Genomic DNA, 16143 nt, shown 5'->3' with positions numbered 1-16143 from the left:
TACATCTAAATATTTATCAATACATATTACAGTTTATAGCAAATTTATATTAAATAGATAATGTGATTCTTATTAGACATAAAGCTTTAGTATATAATTTAATTTTTTATTATAAATATAGAATTAATGGAATAAATATTTTAATTAAAGTTGTAGATAGGTAGGCAGGTAGGTAGGTAGGTAGGTAAATGAAATTTTTAGGATTTACTTTTTCAAGTTTTTTTATTAATTATTTATTTAGTTGATTCTCAATTATTATAGTTGTTATAGAAATTCAATCTATTAGGTTTTTATTAGTTTTACTATGCTTAATGCTATTGTATTTATTATTGTTATTATATTGAATAGTTTTAGAGATTTATATTTTAATTAAGATGATTCAAATTTTAATAAGACATAGGCTATTATAATGGTTGCTATTATTGTTGAATTGAAGAGTTGCTGCCAAGAGCTGCTCCAAATCTATCTTTTGATCTTTCTCTATTAATATTATTTAAGTAAGAACTGTCTTTAACATTTAATTAAAGTTATAAGTATTTCTTCTCTAATTCAGTGTATTTTATTGTTTTTGCGTCTAACTCTCCTGTTAAATTTTTTATTTTATTTTCTTTATCCTATTTAGTTTTTTCAATTAATTAAATATTTATTTATTTGAGACAAAAAAATATCTTACAAGTATTTCTTAGACAATCTATTTAACTCCACTAATTAAGTCTCTATCAAGAGAAGATTTTTGGAATTATTTGAGTCCTTTGCTTGATTAACCCATTTATATGATTTAATTTGTTTAAATAATAATATCTTGAAGCTTCTTGTTTTCATTTATTTGTTTCTGTTTTAAAAAAATATTTTTATTACATAAATAAATTCATAATTTAAAAAATGCTTACTTCAAGTTCCATTTAAATTGATTTATCTGTTGAAGAAGATGAATTACCAAACCTCTGATTTCCTATATTTTTTAAGGGGTTGCTTCTATCAGGATTTGTGCGAAGCTATTCAATTTATTTTAATAGCTATTTATTTTCTTCTGCAATCTAGGCTAGTTAAGTAGATAATTCTTTCTTTTCGTTTTTTAATAAAGTATTTTCTTCTTTTATTTTATTAAACATTTTGATCTTCTGGTCAGGATTGCTTTGAATATAAAGAATTTAATTTAATATTATTTATCTAAATTAAATAGTTATTACTTATGACCTCCGATGTACTGTAATTCTCTTTACACATTTTCATAATCTTCCTCCAGTTTTTTATTATCTTCGTTTAATCTTTTATTGACTTCAATCATATCATTCAACTGCTACTTGAGTTTTTTTTCATTACTTTATAGTCTTTTTTATAAAATTCATATTAGCTCTATAATTAATCTTATTATAAATTTACTTTCTAATTTCTTAATTAATCTAAGCTTTCTCTTTTGCATAGTCTGATATTTCAACCTTTAATTTATCCATTTTCTCACTTTGTTCGTTATATTAGGACTAAAATTTAAATACAAATTTATAAATAAAAAAGCAACTTAAAATAAGTTATTTAATACCATAATTTTATTGTGTTCATCTAATAGCTTGCAGTATTAATCTTTAACTTCTTTCACATCTTTGTCTCTTGTTTGAGCAAATACCTAAGTTCTTTCATAAAACTCTTTCAGTTCATTTTTTTATACATCTATTTCTTTGTTTTTTTAATCTAAAATCTTTTTCATTTCTTACATGTCTCTTTTAGCTTGAATCAAGTTAACTTTACTTTCTTCAATCATCTTTGTCTTCTTTTCTAAATCGTTTTCAAGTATTTTATTAACTTCAACTAGTTTCTCATACTCTTCTTATATATATAAAAGCTCATCCCTTTTATTTAACTCTTACTTGAATTCATTAAGAGCAACTTAAAATTAATTGCAAAGTTCTTCTTTCTCAGCGTTTTCTTTTTCAAGGAATTCGTTTTAGTTTTAGAGGTTCTTTGTGAGTTTTTTAAAATTATCTATTTCCTCTGCATATTTTAAACATAATTCTTCAATTTCACTATCCTTTTGTTATTTTTGCTCTTCTAACTGCTCGAGCATTATTCTTCTTTCTTCAAATATTTTATTGAGCTCTTCATTATGCTTTTTTAAAAATTATGAATTATTATTTTCTTAAAATAAATTAATTTTACCTTATTTTCAAGTTCCTCAAGCTTTGATTTGTGCACTAACTCAAGTCTTTCAACTTCTTTTTATTTATGAATGATAGATTGTTTTTCTAGTTAAGTTTGAGTTTCAGAAATTTGATGCTTTAGCTATTCGTTTTATTATATTACTTTTGAATATTCTTCATTAAGAGTCTGGATAATATCCTTCTTTTGCTAAATTTCTTGAGCTGTTTTTTGAATATAAGTGTCTTATTGCTAAATATTCTTGCTCAATTAAATTATTTTTGTTTCCTTCTCTTGATTCAATTATTCAAGCTAATGAGCCTTTGTTAAATATTCTCCATTTTAAACAATAAGTTTTTGAGTTTCTTCAGCTTTTTCTTGTAGTTTTGCATTAAGATTTTCTAAATTTTGTTTAAGTGAGTTCTTTTCAGTATTAACTTAATCTAATTATTTAGTGAAAATCTGGGTATTGATTACACTTTACTTTTCATTAGATTCTTAAATTTCTTTTAACTTTGTTTAATAAGTATGACTCAAGCTCTTGAATTCTTCTAATTGCTATTTCATTTAAAGCAGTTCTTAATTCTTTTCGAACAATTCATTTTCCTTTTGAGAAATTGTCATTTTATGAGAATGAAGTATTTATTCTTTTTCTGCTTTCCATTTCTCATCTCTTAAAGCTTCATTTAAAAGCACCTACTTTTGAGTGTTTTATTCAGCTTCTTTCTGAAGATTTGTAAACTTCTGCAAGAACTTGTTATGTTCTTCTTCAAGTTTATTGTTAGATATATCTAGTTATTACTTTAAATATGCTATTTGCTCTTACAAATTTGCTTCAGTTTAGTTGAAAACTAATTAATTATTCTCAGCTTCAGCTAAGATTTGTTTGTTCTATTCCTTTAATTCATTTAATTCTCTTAACTACAATTATTATTATTATTCTATTTTTTATATTAAATTATTATTCTCTTTTACTGATTAATTCTTCTCTTACAAAAGCTACTCTTTTACTTATTCAACTAGTTTGTTAGCTTATTACAACTCCTCCTCCTTTTATTTAATTATTTTTTCAAGTTATCTCTTTAATTCTAAAATTTATTTTTCAGCTGTTTCAATTGCTTCCTAAGATTCTTGCTAGATTTTGTTTATTTCTTAACTACTTTTTTCTTCAATTTACTTAATCTACATATCAAATTATTATTAAGTTTCTTATTATTCTTCCCTTTCTGCAATAAGTTATTCAGATTTATTGACTATTTCTTTCTTTAAATTCTCAATTTGCTTTACTAATAAACGATTTTCTTATTGCTGATTCTCATATAATTACTCTTGCTCAGATAATTTTTCATAGCGTTGAGTTTTTAATCCTTCGATTTCAGTTTTCAATTCATCTATAATATTTTGATGTTCCTCAATTATCATTTCCTTTTATTCAATTTGAGACTGATGAGCTTCTTATTCATTTGATAGTTATTCTTAGTAACTCTTAATTTATTCTTCCATTTGCTTTTGTTTCACAGAGAATCTGTTTTCAAGTGAAATTTAAAGATTTTGCTTTTCTTCAGCATATTTTTCAATCAAATCTTGCTTTTCCTTGCTTTCTCTTTCATAATTTTCCTGCTTTTCCTTTTCCTTTTAAGATATTTTCTATCTTAATAAGATAACCTATTAGTTTAAGCTATCTATTTCCTCATTTTAATTTTGTATATTTTAACTTTATTCTTCAATTTGCTTTAGTAAATCAGAAATTTTATTTTCTTTTTCATTATTTTTGTCTTCATACTGAGTAATTATGATTTCCTTTTCTGAAATAGCCTGTTGAACTAATTCTTCTAATTCTTTGATTCTCTCATTGAAAATCAATTCCTGTTTTTAAAGTGAAATATCTTTATCTTACTATTACAATTTTACAATTTCTTCAATTTCTTGCAGCTTACTGTCTAAAATTTATTTTTTTTCCAAATTTAAATGAGCAATTTCATTTTCTTTGTCTAAGAGCTTTTCATCAGATTCTTACTATAGTTAATTATTCAATTTAACCATACTAGCTTTTTCCTATTCTAGTTAACGAACCTTATCTTCTAATTCATAGACATATTTTTCAGATTAACTAGATTCCTCTTACTGTCTTTCTTTTAATATCTTGATTGTATTTTCTTATTAAAGAATTTTCTCTTGTTAGTATAGAATTTCATTTTATAATTTTTCAACCTCTGCTTTAGCCTTAGAATATGCTTAAGTCTAGCCTTCAAGTGATTCTGCTAATTGAGATGCTTTATCTTTTAATTCTTAAGCTTCTTCTTTTAATTATGAAGATTCACTTTCTAAATGACGAAGCTTAGATTGTTATTCCTTAAAAGCATTATTTTTTTCTATGTAGAGACCTTCTTTTTCTATCAAAGAACTCTCAAGTTCCTATATTTATTATTCATAAGCTTAGATAGAATTTTAATGCATTTAAATCTCGTCTTTATTTAGTTAAATTTATTTTAAAAGCTGCTATTTCTCATTTAAAAGACCCTATAACTCCTCAGAATTCTTTTCAATTATTTACTGTATTTCTTAATCCTTTTATTCAGTAATTAAAACAACTTATCTTTCCAAATCTTCTTTCAAGGTTTCTAATTCCTATTAAGTTTCTTCTTAGCTTTATTGAATAACCTTGCTTTTTTCTTCTTCTAACTTAGCAATTTTTTTCTCACGAATTTCAATTTATTTCTCTAATTCAATACTAAAATTTTATTGTAGCTACTCACATTATTCCTAAAGATCTCTCTTACATTGTAAAAGAGTTTCTTGTTTCTCCTTTTTAAAATTTTCTTCAAGTTTGGTTTTTTCATTATTGAATGATTCAATTTCCTTTTGAATTGATGATTTTAATTATTAAACCTATGATCTCAGTTATTCAATTTCAGTTTATTTTTAGTTGATAACTTCTTAATTTTAGTCATCTTCTAACAATAATTTTTCTTTCAGAATTTTTATTTCACCTTCTAAAACTTAAGTAATTCTTTCTTTTTCATCAGAAATTTCATTTATCTTCTATTAAACAAATACCTTTTCTTATTCTAAAGACTTAATTTACTCCAATTTATTCTAAATAACTATGTTATCTGCTTCTTTAGTCTTTCTGATTTCGTTTAATTCTTATTCAATAACTACTTTTTCGTCTTCTAATTTTTTCACTTCTTCTACTTTTTCCTCTAAAAGTTTATTGTTTTATTCATTGTTTTGGCTTTCAAGTTCTTCGATTCTCATTTTTAAGGTTTGAACTAATTCTTCAATTTAAACTTTAGCAGCTTATAATTCTTAGATTTAGTTCAAAAGTTGAGTTTTTTATTTTTTCATTTCTTCAAGTTCATTTTCTCTAAAGTTTAATGTTTCATTTAATGTTTCAATTTCTTCTTGCAAATCTTTTCTCTAATTGTCAGCTTCTTCAAGCTCAATCAACTATTCTTCAAGCTATTCTATTTGATTTTTTTTCTACTCAATTTCTTGTTAAAGAGAGTCTTAAACTTGTTTTGCTTAACTGATATTAGATTCTAACTCACGAATTCTTTCATTACCTTGAATCACTTCATCCTTTATTCTTAAATTTTCAAACTCTTTTTCATTAAAATTCGAAGTGAGTTCCTAAATACTTGCTTGAAGATGAGTTGTTTCTTCATTGTATTTTTCTAAGTATTTCAAATATTTCTCGTGAGCTTACTTTTTTTCTTCAGCCATATCTTGTCTTTGTTTCTCTGATTCCTTGCTTCTTTCATTCAATAGTAAATTCTACTGTTGTAATTATTTTATTTGTTCTACTAAATCAATATTTCTTAAGCGCAACTCTTAGTTCATTTCATCAGTTACATTGCTCTTTTCAGCAATTAACTTCTTCAATTAATGAACTGTTTCTTCGTGTTAAGCTTACTTAAATTCTTACATAAGCTTCATTTATTCAAGTTCTTTTGACAGCATTTAATTCTCTTCAACGATCTAATCAATCATTCTTTCTTAATCGTTTAATTTTTATTTTTATCTTTTTATATTAATTTAACATTAAATAAAAATCTATTAATTCTTTTAATATTTACGTGAGTAATTCCGAATTTAAATTTTCTACTGCTGACTTGTGCTCTTTTTCAATTTGAGTGAGCTAAAATTCAAGTTTCTTTGAGCGATCAGGTGAAGCATTTTTTTTTGACTCTTCAAGATCTTCAACAACTTTTTACAATCTAACTCTTTGTTCAATATTTTGTTCGAGCTTATTTTAAATACTTTTTAAGACATCAACATTATTTGTTAGTTGCTAGAAAATTGATCTGCCTGGTTCTTAAATTTTTTCAACCTATTATTACAACTCAACATTTTCATCAAGTAATTTAGCACAGTACATTTAATTTTCTAATAATTCTCTCAAGTTGTTCAACTCTTTTTAAGTTTTTTCTCTGTCCTCATTAAAAAATTCTTGAACTTGCTCTTTTGTTAATTGCTTATTTTTCAACATTAATTCAACTCTTTCGATCTTAGCTCTTTATAATTTAATAATTGAGCGATATTAATATTCGTTTTATTAGAACTTCTCAACGTATTTCATAAGATGCATTAATTGATCTTTAGTTTTACCCATATTATAATTCATTTTAAGCTCAAGCTCTTAAGCTTATTCCAAATAGTGCTAACAAAGTTCTTCAGTTTCTTGCATTTTTATATTTTCATCTTTAATCATTCTTAAATTGTTTTTTTACTAAATTTTAGTTAAAATTTCAAATTTAAATTAAAATAGCTAAATTAAATATTACTTCACGAATAGAAGGCGACTGAGGTTAGCTATTATTAGGTTAAAAGAATGATGGAATAGATCCTCCTTTCAAGAGTAATTCTCTAAACTTTAAATAAAAAAGTGAGATTAATATTATTGATAAATCATAATTTAAAAATTAATAATATTCTTGAAATATTACTTGCAAATTTTCTAATCTAAGTTTTTTAATTTCATTATTGAGAGATTCAACATTTCCAGAATGATCCTCGTTGATTTGAACTTTATTTTTGATTAATTTAGCTCTTTTAGCAAATTTAAGTGTAGATAGAGTTTCCTAAAAAGCGCTGCTAGCAGGTGAAATATTAGCTATAACTCTAGTTTTACTATTACCTCCTAGAGAATCCTTTAAGAAAAATGTTAGTTTACTATCTCTATAATGAATATGTCTAGCCCTTCCATTATCTACTTCCACTAAAGCATTAATTACATTACCAAGTATACTGAGAGATTTGTTAATATTGCAACCTTCTTTAAGTCTTTCTCCCATAGCATTTGTTTGCTTTGTTCTCTCACTTCCTGCCAAATCAACAAAATGAAATCTGCTATATCTTAAGTGAGTGACTCCCTCAGAAAGAGTCTATTATTAAAAAGTAAAAATTTATATGAGTATTAATCCATTTAAAAATATTCAAATATTTATCTGGAATAATTTAGTTATGTTATCAAACATTACTTTAAATAATATTTTATTCTAAGCTTTTTTAATTGAATAATTTTTATCTTTTGCAAAATAAAAATTGATTTGATAGAATTTTATTTTATTCTAAACATTTAATTCAAGCTAAATTAAATATTTTCTACTATTGTCTCATTTTCATTTCTAAGAATTATTTAATACCTTTGATTGCAGAATGATAGAAAATACAGAGTGAGAGCGAGATGACTCTCTATTCATTGATGTTGCTCCGTTGTGGCGATTTCCACTTCCTGTTTTTAAGATTTCAATAGCTTACAAGAAATTTTAAGTAACACATTCAGTAAGTCCTTCAACATAAACACCCTAAAAAAATAATTTTATATATTTTATGTTAAATTAACAAATAATAACTCATAGAGAAATTTCTCTAATAAATATATTATGAATGCATAATTTAAATAGAAGGAAATTTTCAAAAAATTATCTGTTATTGATGCTATTTACTTTATTTATTTTTCTATCAATAAAGAAAACCTATGATTTTAATTTCTTTTTAGCTCTAAAAATTCAAACGCATCAATTATTTGCATTAGTAAAATTGAATTAAAAATTATATTTATTTTAGACATCAAATTAAATTACTTTTTTAAGATCTTCTCTAAGCTAGAGATTATTTCCATTATCTGAGAGAAGATCAATAATATGTTCATTATATATTTCCAAATAACTGCATTTAACTAAATACTCTACTGACAATGATTACTATTGCTTTATTTTTTAAAATATATACTCCAAAACACGAGGTAGCATACCTCTGTGGTCTGTATTTAAAACACTTTCTACATTACTTGCACCAGTAATTGTATATGTCTTACCAGCGCCAGTTTAACCATAAGCGAATATACATCCATTATAACCTATTTTTATATTCAAAATTAATTTATTTACACTAAAATTTTCCCTTATTCTTTTTTATTATTTTTTAGAAGCTTAAAGAATTTAAATTTCAAAAACCTATCATGCTATTCATCTAAAAATATATTCAAAATATTATTAATAAACTGAATTTACCTTCTAAACACGAATCTGCTGCAGGTAGCGCTACCTTATTAAAAACTTCCTATTATGGAGTAAATTAATGGGCAATATAATCAAAACAGAACATTTTTGACTCAAATGAGTTGGTTTCTAAAGTTATTGTATTTGGATAATTTGGATCTACTTTTACACATGAAATTTCATTTTCAGATAATTCTTTTTCATTCAAAGGTCTAATTCTGACAGTGACTTAAATGGAAGTCTTTTCTGCCTCGCTAAGATCTGCTTAACTCATAGAATTTAATGGAGTTTATACAGACTGCATACCGATGCTATCAGACATTTATTTATGATTCTATTGCTATATATTTATTTGCTTGAAAGATAAATGCAAAAATTAAAAAAAATTTTTGAATAATTAGTATTCCTTTTGATTGTAATTTCAAATTATTTAATGATGATTATTGCAAATTTCTATTTACTTTAATTAAATTCTTATTAATTTTTTTTTTTTGATTATAGCATTATATTGACTCATTTCTTGTTGGGTATGGAAAATATCAATTTTTACTAATTAAATCTTGATTTGTTATTAATTTGAATATCTTTGATGATTTTGTAATGAATTACTTGATGTGTTTAGAATTAAGGTAAAATGCATTAAAAAAAATAAGGAATTTATTTTTAAATTGTCTTTAAAATCTTCTTTAAATTTACTTGTTAATTGAATCTTCACCTTTCATCTTATAGTCTAAATTTTAAATTTGAATAATAAAGCTTAAATGTTTGGAGTTATTAGCTTGATGTATCTTTAAATTTTGGCTAAATCAATTAATTAATATGTGTAAAAGTGATAAAAACAATTTACTCCTCAATTTCAAAAATCAGTTTCTTAAAAATAAATCAAAAAATAACAACTCATTTTTTTATTAATTATAAATAAATTAATATTTTTTTTCTTATTTTTTTTGAAATGATTTAAAATTAAATTTATAAAAATATTTAAAATAAATTTTTGGAATATTTGATAAGTCAATTACAATAATAAAAATAATAATTAAAATTAACTATTTTTAAAAAATTTAATCATTTTAAATAAAATTTATACTAATTTATATAAGATGATTTAGGTATTTTGCTTAAAAATATTTTTTTTAAATTTAACTTTAAAACTTAAATTTATATAAACAGTTGTAAAACATCCAAAAATTGGTTACTATTCTAGTAAGCTCACATTCTTATTATCCTTTATATTGCATAGAATAAATAAGAAGAAACTTTTTAAAAAGTTATTATTGATGTTATTTACTTTATCGATCTATCAATAAAGAAAACATATTATTTTAATTTGTTTTAGTTCTAAAAATTAAAATGTGTCAATTAATTTGATTAGTAAAATTGAATTAAATATTATATATATAAATCGCTGTAATATTTATAATAATTATTTAATTAACTCAAAAAATATATTTTTATTGATTTTCTATCTAAATTTTTTCAAGTTGCGTTATTTAAGTAAGACGAAATTTAGATATTTTTAATATTTTGATTTAATTATTTATAAGGTAAAGTTAATCACAGCTTGTTTGAATTAGTCAAATGGCGAGATATTTATTATTAAAAAATACTATATCGTTTTATATAATTTTAATTAATATTTATTGCATTAGGTAAGTGGTTTTAATCTCAATAGAGAATTTTGTTTCAAGCTATTTCAATAAGAAAATATCAAAATTTTAATATAATTATTCACTTTATTTAGCTCGGAATCTTCTAAGATAGGTTGAATAATATAATTTTCTTCAAATAATGATAATTACAATGAAATCTCCATAATTCAATTATATAATCAGGCTTCTATTATATATTTGGAAATTCCAGCTTCTTATAACATATACTGTTTGGCAAAGATAGCTTTTGACATCATTCTATGCTTTCCATGTTTAAAATTATATCCAATTTTACTTTTCTTAATTTTTACAAGGAAGGGAGTGTGAGACTTTCTGAATAGTGAAAAGGATTTCAGAAGTAGTTATCAATAAGCTAATCTGAATAGATTTATTTATCTTGTTTAAACCTAGCTGTATGAGAGTATAGTATTAAATGGTCAAACTAAAAATATATGTAAGGGGAGGATAGATAACAGGTGATTAGAATTATGTCTCTTAGAAATGGGAAAAGCTAAGAATCAAAACCATTTTAGTCTAGATAAACTTAAGATTTTGAATATTTAAGACCATATTAAGATAAACAAGTGGCTTCTTTACTGATGCATTTGTCATTTCCTGTTAACTGAATTTTAATCAAAATATACTTTTTAATTCTAATACCGTAAAACCTATTTTCTTATGTTTCGCAATTCGTGAAAAATCGCGAAAAACAAACGTTCTTATATATAGTGAGTTTTTTGACCCTCCTCGCGAACTCGGTGCAAACATTATTGAGGATTTACAGTAAATAAAAGAAAATATGATGGCAGGCATGCTCTTAAAAGCTTATTTTAAATAAAAACGTTTAAATTGAAATAATTACTATGAAATGGATGGGATTCAATTATTCTTATCTGATAACCTCTCATCAAAGTAATATTTATAATCTATTATTACAAAATTATGAATCGAAGAGTTAAATTTTCCTCGAATAATATTTCAGAATATGTAAGAATTAAAAACCTTAATAAATATACCATGAGTCTCAGAGATATTTCTCTTTTTTAAATTTGATAGATACAAAAAGAGAGACTTTTTCTTAAATCAATAATGAATAATTAAATACTTATAAATTATAAAAAATATTGATTTCAAAAAACAATGGGCTGCTGCAAATCATCTGATAATAGAACCTAAGAGGATTTTGAATCTAAAAAACCTCAAAAGCATTCAGAGAATCTTTAAAATAATAAATAATATTCTGAATAAGAACCAAAGGAGAAGGTCTCTGAAAAAAAAACTCAAGCAGATTTTTCTGATTAAAAATTTAATAATAATGAATCTTAAAATGCCTTAGCACTCTATAATAATGATAATGAAGCAAGTAATACTAGGATTATGCTTTATTAAAATAAAAATCAATAAATCTTAGCTGCTTAATATAGTAATCAATATTAAAGGATTTAATATCTATAATCAACGTATAAAACAAATACATTTTCTGATTCTTAAGTGGAGCTTTAGCAAAATCAAGAGGATGATAGTGAAAATAACTAGGATCACAATATGTCTATGTTAAGAATTAGCATGATTGGGCACAAGTCTAATTCAGATAATACAAAAATTGTTTTGTATTAGAAAATGATATAACTCAACTTTGATAAGGATAAGATGTAAATGATTTTAAGCTAAAATATTTCTATCGGAAATATAAATTCTTAAAATATTTAGTACTCGTAATAATTTTATTAGTATCGTATGTACAGCTACTTTAAGCAAAAAGAATCTAAAGAAAATGCTTTAAAAACTAAACAATAGGCAGTGAGTGATCAAGTTGAGCGGATGATGAAAGAAAAGATTCAAAAAAATAGATCAAGCTTTGATTTATGCTTTTAAGAGATAGCTTTACTAGCTTTGAAAGCTTATTATCAGAAGCAATAAACAAATTTGCTATTTGAATCACCTGACAGAGATAATAATATTCTAAATAATATGGATGATGATGATGATGACTCTTTCAGTGAAGAAGATGAGGATTATGAAGATATTTAAAGACACTTTACCTAAATAGGTTTTAATCTGGAAACATATTATCAACTCAATTTAAATAATAATTAAATAGGCTGGAATTGCTAATAAATTAAAAATAATGAAAAGGGTTTTATTGACTTTTTAAGGTAATAAATTTTAAAAAAATATAAAAATTTGAAAGAGGATGATATTATTATCCTCAGCATAACAGATGGAAAAGTTGTAGATTTTATATGCCCAATATAACTTGAAAACATCTAAGTTGGAAATCAAATATTTAGGTAAGTTACTAAGAAGTCTATAGTTAAGGAACTCAAACTAAAATTAAAATATTTTGATCATAAATATAACTAAAAATGGCAGACTACTAACTTGAAATGCTATAGAGGGAAAATAAATAATAATAAATAGGAATACCACCTTCCATTCGATTATTATGGATTAGGATTAAGGGTTCTAGATAAATATCCTCAAGATGGTTGGATAAATTCAGATACAAGCGATTCTACTTGGATTGTTCTTTTTCACTCTACACGTCCAGAATCTTTATAACCTATTTTAGAAAATGGGTTTAAAGAAGGATAAGGTTAAAGGTATGAAAAAAGCCTATGCAGATTTGGAAGAGGTAAAGTTGGGAAAGGTGTCTATTTTTCGGACAATATTAAAAATTGCGAAAAATTTGGATCTCAAATTTCTGTCTGTGGTAAAGACTACTAATTAGTTTTTTAATGCAGAGTTAATCCAAAAACAGTAAAAAGTCCTTCAGATAAGTAATCATACTATGTTGTCAATGAACCTAAAGATATTAGACCTTACAGGATATTAATTAAAGAAAAAAAATGAAATTAAAATATAGTATAAAGAAAAATGTTCTATAATAAATTTTAGTTAGTTAGTCAGTCAGTCAGTCAGTCAGTCAGTCAGTCAGTCAGTCAGTCAGTCAGTCAGTCAGTCAGTCAGTCAGTCAGTCAGTCAGTCAGTCAGTCAGTCAGTCAGTCAGTCAGTCAGTCAGTCAGTCAGTCAGTCAGTCAGTCAGTCAGTCAGTCAGTCTAATAGTCTAATGTGAAGCTAAAAGCTTATCAGATCTAAAAAAAATATTTTTTTATTTTAATAATAGAATTGTAAAAAATAGAATAGTTGATTTTTATTTTTGTTTTTCAGGTATTTATTTTTTAATAGAATGATTCTATCATATATTTTAATAATAATCTTATACATACTTACTATTTTAACATTATGATTTAAAAATTACAAATTAGAAATGTTTGAATAATCATTTTATTTTCATAAATTAGTTAATAAAAATCATATTGCTTCAAACTTACTTAGACACATTATTTATGCTTATTTTAATTTATAAAGTAATGCAAAAAATAATATTTATTTACTTTGATTTGCATTTTATTTAATCAAAAAATATTGTTTGTAACACTCATTTAATAAATTATTTCACTTTTTCTTACTTATTTTGCAGCTGATTTTCAATTTATTATTTGATTAATATATATATGATATTCCTCAAAAATAAATAAAACACCAATAAAATTAATTTATAATTTTTAAGAAGTTATTTTTTAAGTTGAAGCAAATTAAATAAAACATGTTCGATTTCCTTAAAGAAGTTTTACAGTAAATTTAGCTATTATTGTGGCGTGGTGTTGCGTTGTTAGTTATTATATTCTTTGTTCCTTTTTTATGTATTAATTAATAAATATGTGCTTTACTTTTTTTAATTCTATTTTTCTAAAAATAAGAAAAATACTTTTTGCTAATTATTCAGAATATGTTTTGAATATTAAAATATCATTCATTTAATTAGAATCTCCTCTTTAAAAAAATATATTTTTAAATTTATTTCTATTTCAAAAATATTTTGTAATCTTTATTTTTTTATATGAGTATTATTTGATAATACAAAGCAAAAAATTAATAAAGAAAGAAAGAAGTAAAGAATATAAATAGAGTAGTAGATATGGTATAGGAGCCAAATGAAATCATCTATGTAACTAAAAATATACTCAGTAAAAGAAATAAGAAACTTTTAGTAATTCCAAAAATAGAAAATGACTTAAAACTATAAATTTAAAATATAAAGAAGAAAAACATCTTAATGATTCTTATTGGATGTATTTTAAGCAAATTTGGGATCATTTTATGCTAGTAGCTATGCAGCTATAGCTAAAGCTAAGTAATTGACTAGAATTAATCTTATAAATTTAATATAATTTAGTATTTTAGTGTTCTTTTTTCTTAAGGACTTCTTGGTTTCACTGTAGATTTGATATCCTTAAGTTCATCATGGAGATTTACATAATGTGTCTGTATCATTGGTATGTTAATATTTATATTAGCGTCTTAAAGTTAAAATTCATAAATAATTATTGTGGCAAATATTTTAATAAGATTCAGTTAAGGATGCAATTATATTTGTGGAACTTATATTTTGTATGACTCTTCTTACTACCTCAAGAAAAGATTTTTATATCAGTCTCTTTTCATACTTATTGGAAGTTTTGGGGGTTTTTTAATATACTTGATATTAGATTGGCTATCGATTCTTAATAAAATAAATCAAAAATACTTAATCTAAGTAATTTGTGTATGCTTATTAATTAATTTAATTGGAGATATCATAGTCTCCTAATTTTATAATAAACTTGATAAAATTAAATTAATGTCTCAAAGCTATCAGTAATATTTACAGAGTAGAGGAGTGGCAATATCTTTAAGAGCTATTTTCAACTATTACTGGAACGAAAATATTATATATTTAGCAATTACTATGATCTCTTATAGAAGTATGTCTTCAGTTAATAATGTTTTATTCACTATCACTAATATATAATAAAATAAATAGATTAACCTTTCAAATAATTTAGCAGAGTTACTAAAAATGTTATTTTATTTATCTACCATAACGATAGGAATAATTATTATGTACAGGATACAAAAAAGGAAAAAAGTAATTTAATTTTCATATTAAATTACTAGAAACTTTATGGTTATCACAACCATAGCTTAGATTCTACTCACTGCTACTTTATACTTCTAAAATAAATTAAATTTATACTTAATATATCCATTGTTGATAATAATTTTAATAACCAAAGGAATTGCTTTTATTCTCAGTTCTATTTTGTGTAATCAGTTACTGATAAGTTTACAATCAGAAAAATCTTCAATAAGGTGTATGGGAATAGGAATATTTGGTATTTGCTAAAATCTATTTGAAATTTTCTACTACCTTAGCATAAATCCCATAATATTAAATTCTATTTTAAGCTTAGTTGGTATTTTATTCTTGCTTTACAGCTTTTATTATTTATAGAATAGGAGATTTGATTTAATAGATTAAAAATTAAATTAAAGCAAATTGGGCGAGCCTTTAATTTCAGTAGATAATTCTAATGCTTGATTTAATGGATAAAAAACAATTTAAAACCACTTTTATACATATCTTTATAATTATTAATAATTTTAAATATCCTTACCTGATTATTTATTTAATTTAAATGATAAATAGTAGGAAAACAAACATAAAAACAAAAATTTTTTAGAAAGTGTTGTTTAACACGAGGTACAGATAAATCCTTTCAAATTTCTAATTTAGTGATTTGTAATTGATTTGATGTTTAATATTATACTTTTGTAAATATGAATTTGTATATTTGAATATATATAAACGGCAATATTTCTTTTAAAGTCTTTATATTTAAAATTTTTTTATATTTTTATTCAATTATTGGGGTTGAAAGGTGTAAAAAAATTTTTCATTTTTAGGCGGTCTTAGAGTTTGCTGTTTTCTATATATAGAAAGTTTATCTTTCATATATTTATTTTTTTTT

At 23.6% G+C, this 16143-nt stretch overlaps 4 protein-coding genes across 4 annotated transcripts; 2 read left to right on the top strand and 2 right to left on the bottom strand. All coding sequences in view use genetic code 6, as the record gives it.

Moving 5' to 3' along the window:
• Nucleotides 1–248: 248 nt before the first annotated feature.
• On the bottom strand, nt 249–8961 carry TTHERM_00058290 (hypothetical protein; the record flags this gene model as incomplete). The annotated part of the gene is made up of 13 exons (XM_001007562.2): nt 249–614; nt 674–832; nt 891–1134; nt 1191–1331; nt 1384–1481; nt 1541–2104; nt 2155–6157; nt 6213–6865; nt 6921–7007; nt 7083–7520; nt 7782–7943; nt 8223–8497; nt 8652–8961. The coding sequence occupies 13 exons, from the start codon at nt 8959–8961 to the stop codon at nt 249–251; spliced, it is 7500 nt and encodes a 2499-aa protein (XP_001007562.2).
• Nucleotides 8962–10420: 1459 nt separating this feature from the next.
• TTHERM_00058300 (hypothetical protein) lies at nt 10421–10900 on the bottom strand (the record flags this gene model as incomplete). Its single annotated transcript, XM_001007563.1, has 1 exon — nt 10421–10900. One exon carries the CDS (start codon nt 10898–10900, stop codon nt 10421–10423), a length of 480 nt encoding a protein of 159 aa, XP_001007563.1.
• A 528-nt stretch (nt 10901–11428) lies between these two features.
• On the top strand, nt 11429–13141 carry TTHERM_00058310 (hypothetical protein; the record flags this gene model as incomplete). Its single annotated transcript, XM_001007564.1, has 1 exon — nt 11429–13141. One exon carries the CDS (start codon nt 11429–11431, stop codon nt 13139–13141), a length of 1713 nt encoding a protein of 570 aa, XP_001007564.1.
• A 1129-nt stretch (nt 13142–14270) lies between these two features.
• On the top strand, nt 14271–15713 carry TTHERM_000058309 (transmembrane protein, putative; the record flags this gene model as incomplete). The annotated part of the gene is made up of 1 exon (XM_012795503.1): nt 14271–15713. One exon carries the CDS (start codon nt 14271–14273, stop codon nt 15711–15713), a length of 1443 nt encoding a protein of 480 aa, XP_012650957.1.
• Between the last annotated feature and the right edge of the window lie 430 nt (nt 15714–16143).

The sequence above is a fragment of the Tetrahymena thermophila genome (assembly GCF_000189635.1).
Source record: "Tetrahymena thermophila SB210 genomic scaffold scf_8254811, whole genome shotgun sequence".
Classification (NCBI taxonomy): domain Eukaryota; phylum Ciliophora; class Oligohymenophorea; order Hymenostomatida; family Tetrahymenidae; genus Tetrahymena; species Tetrahymena thermophila.
Note: the sequence above shows the minus strand (reverse complement) of the source record. Positions and strands in the feature narration are given on the sequence as shown.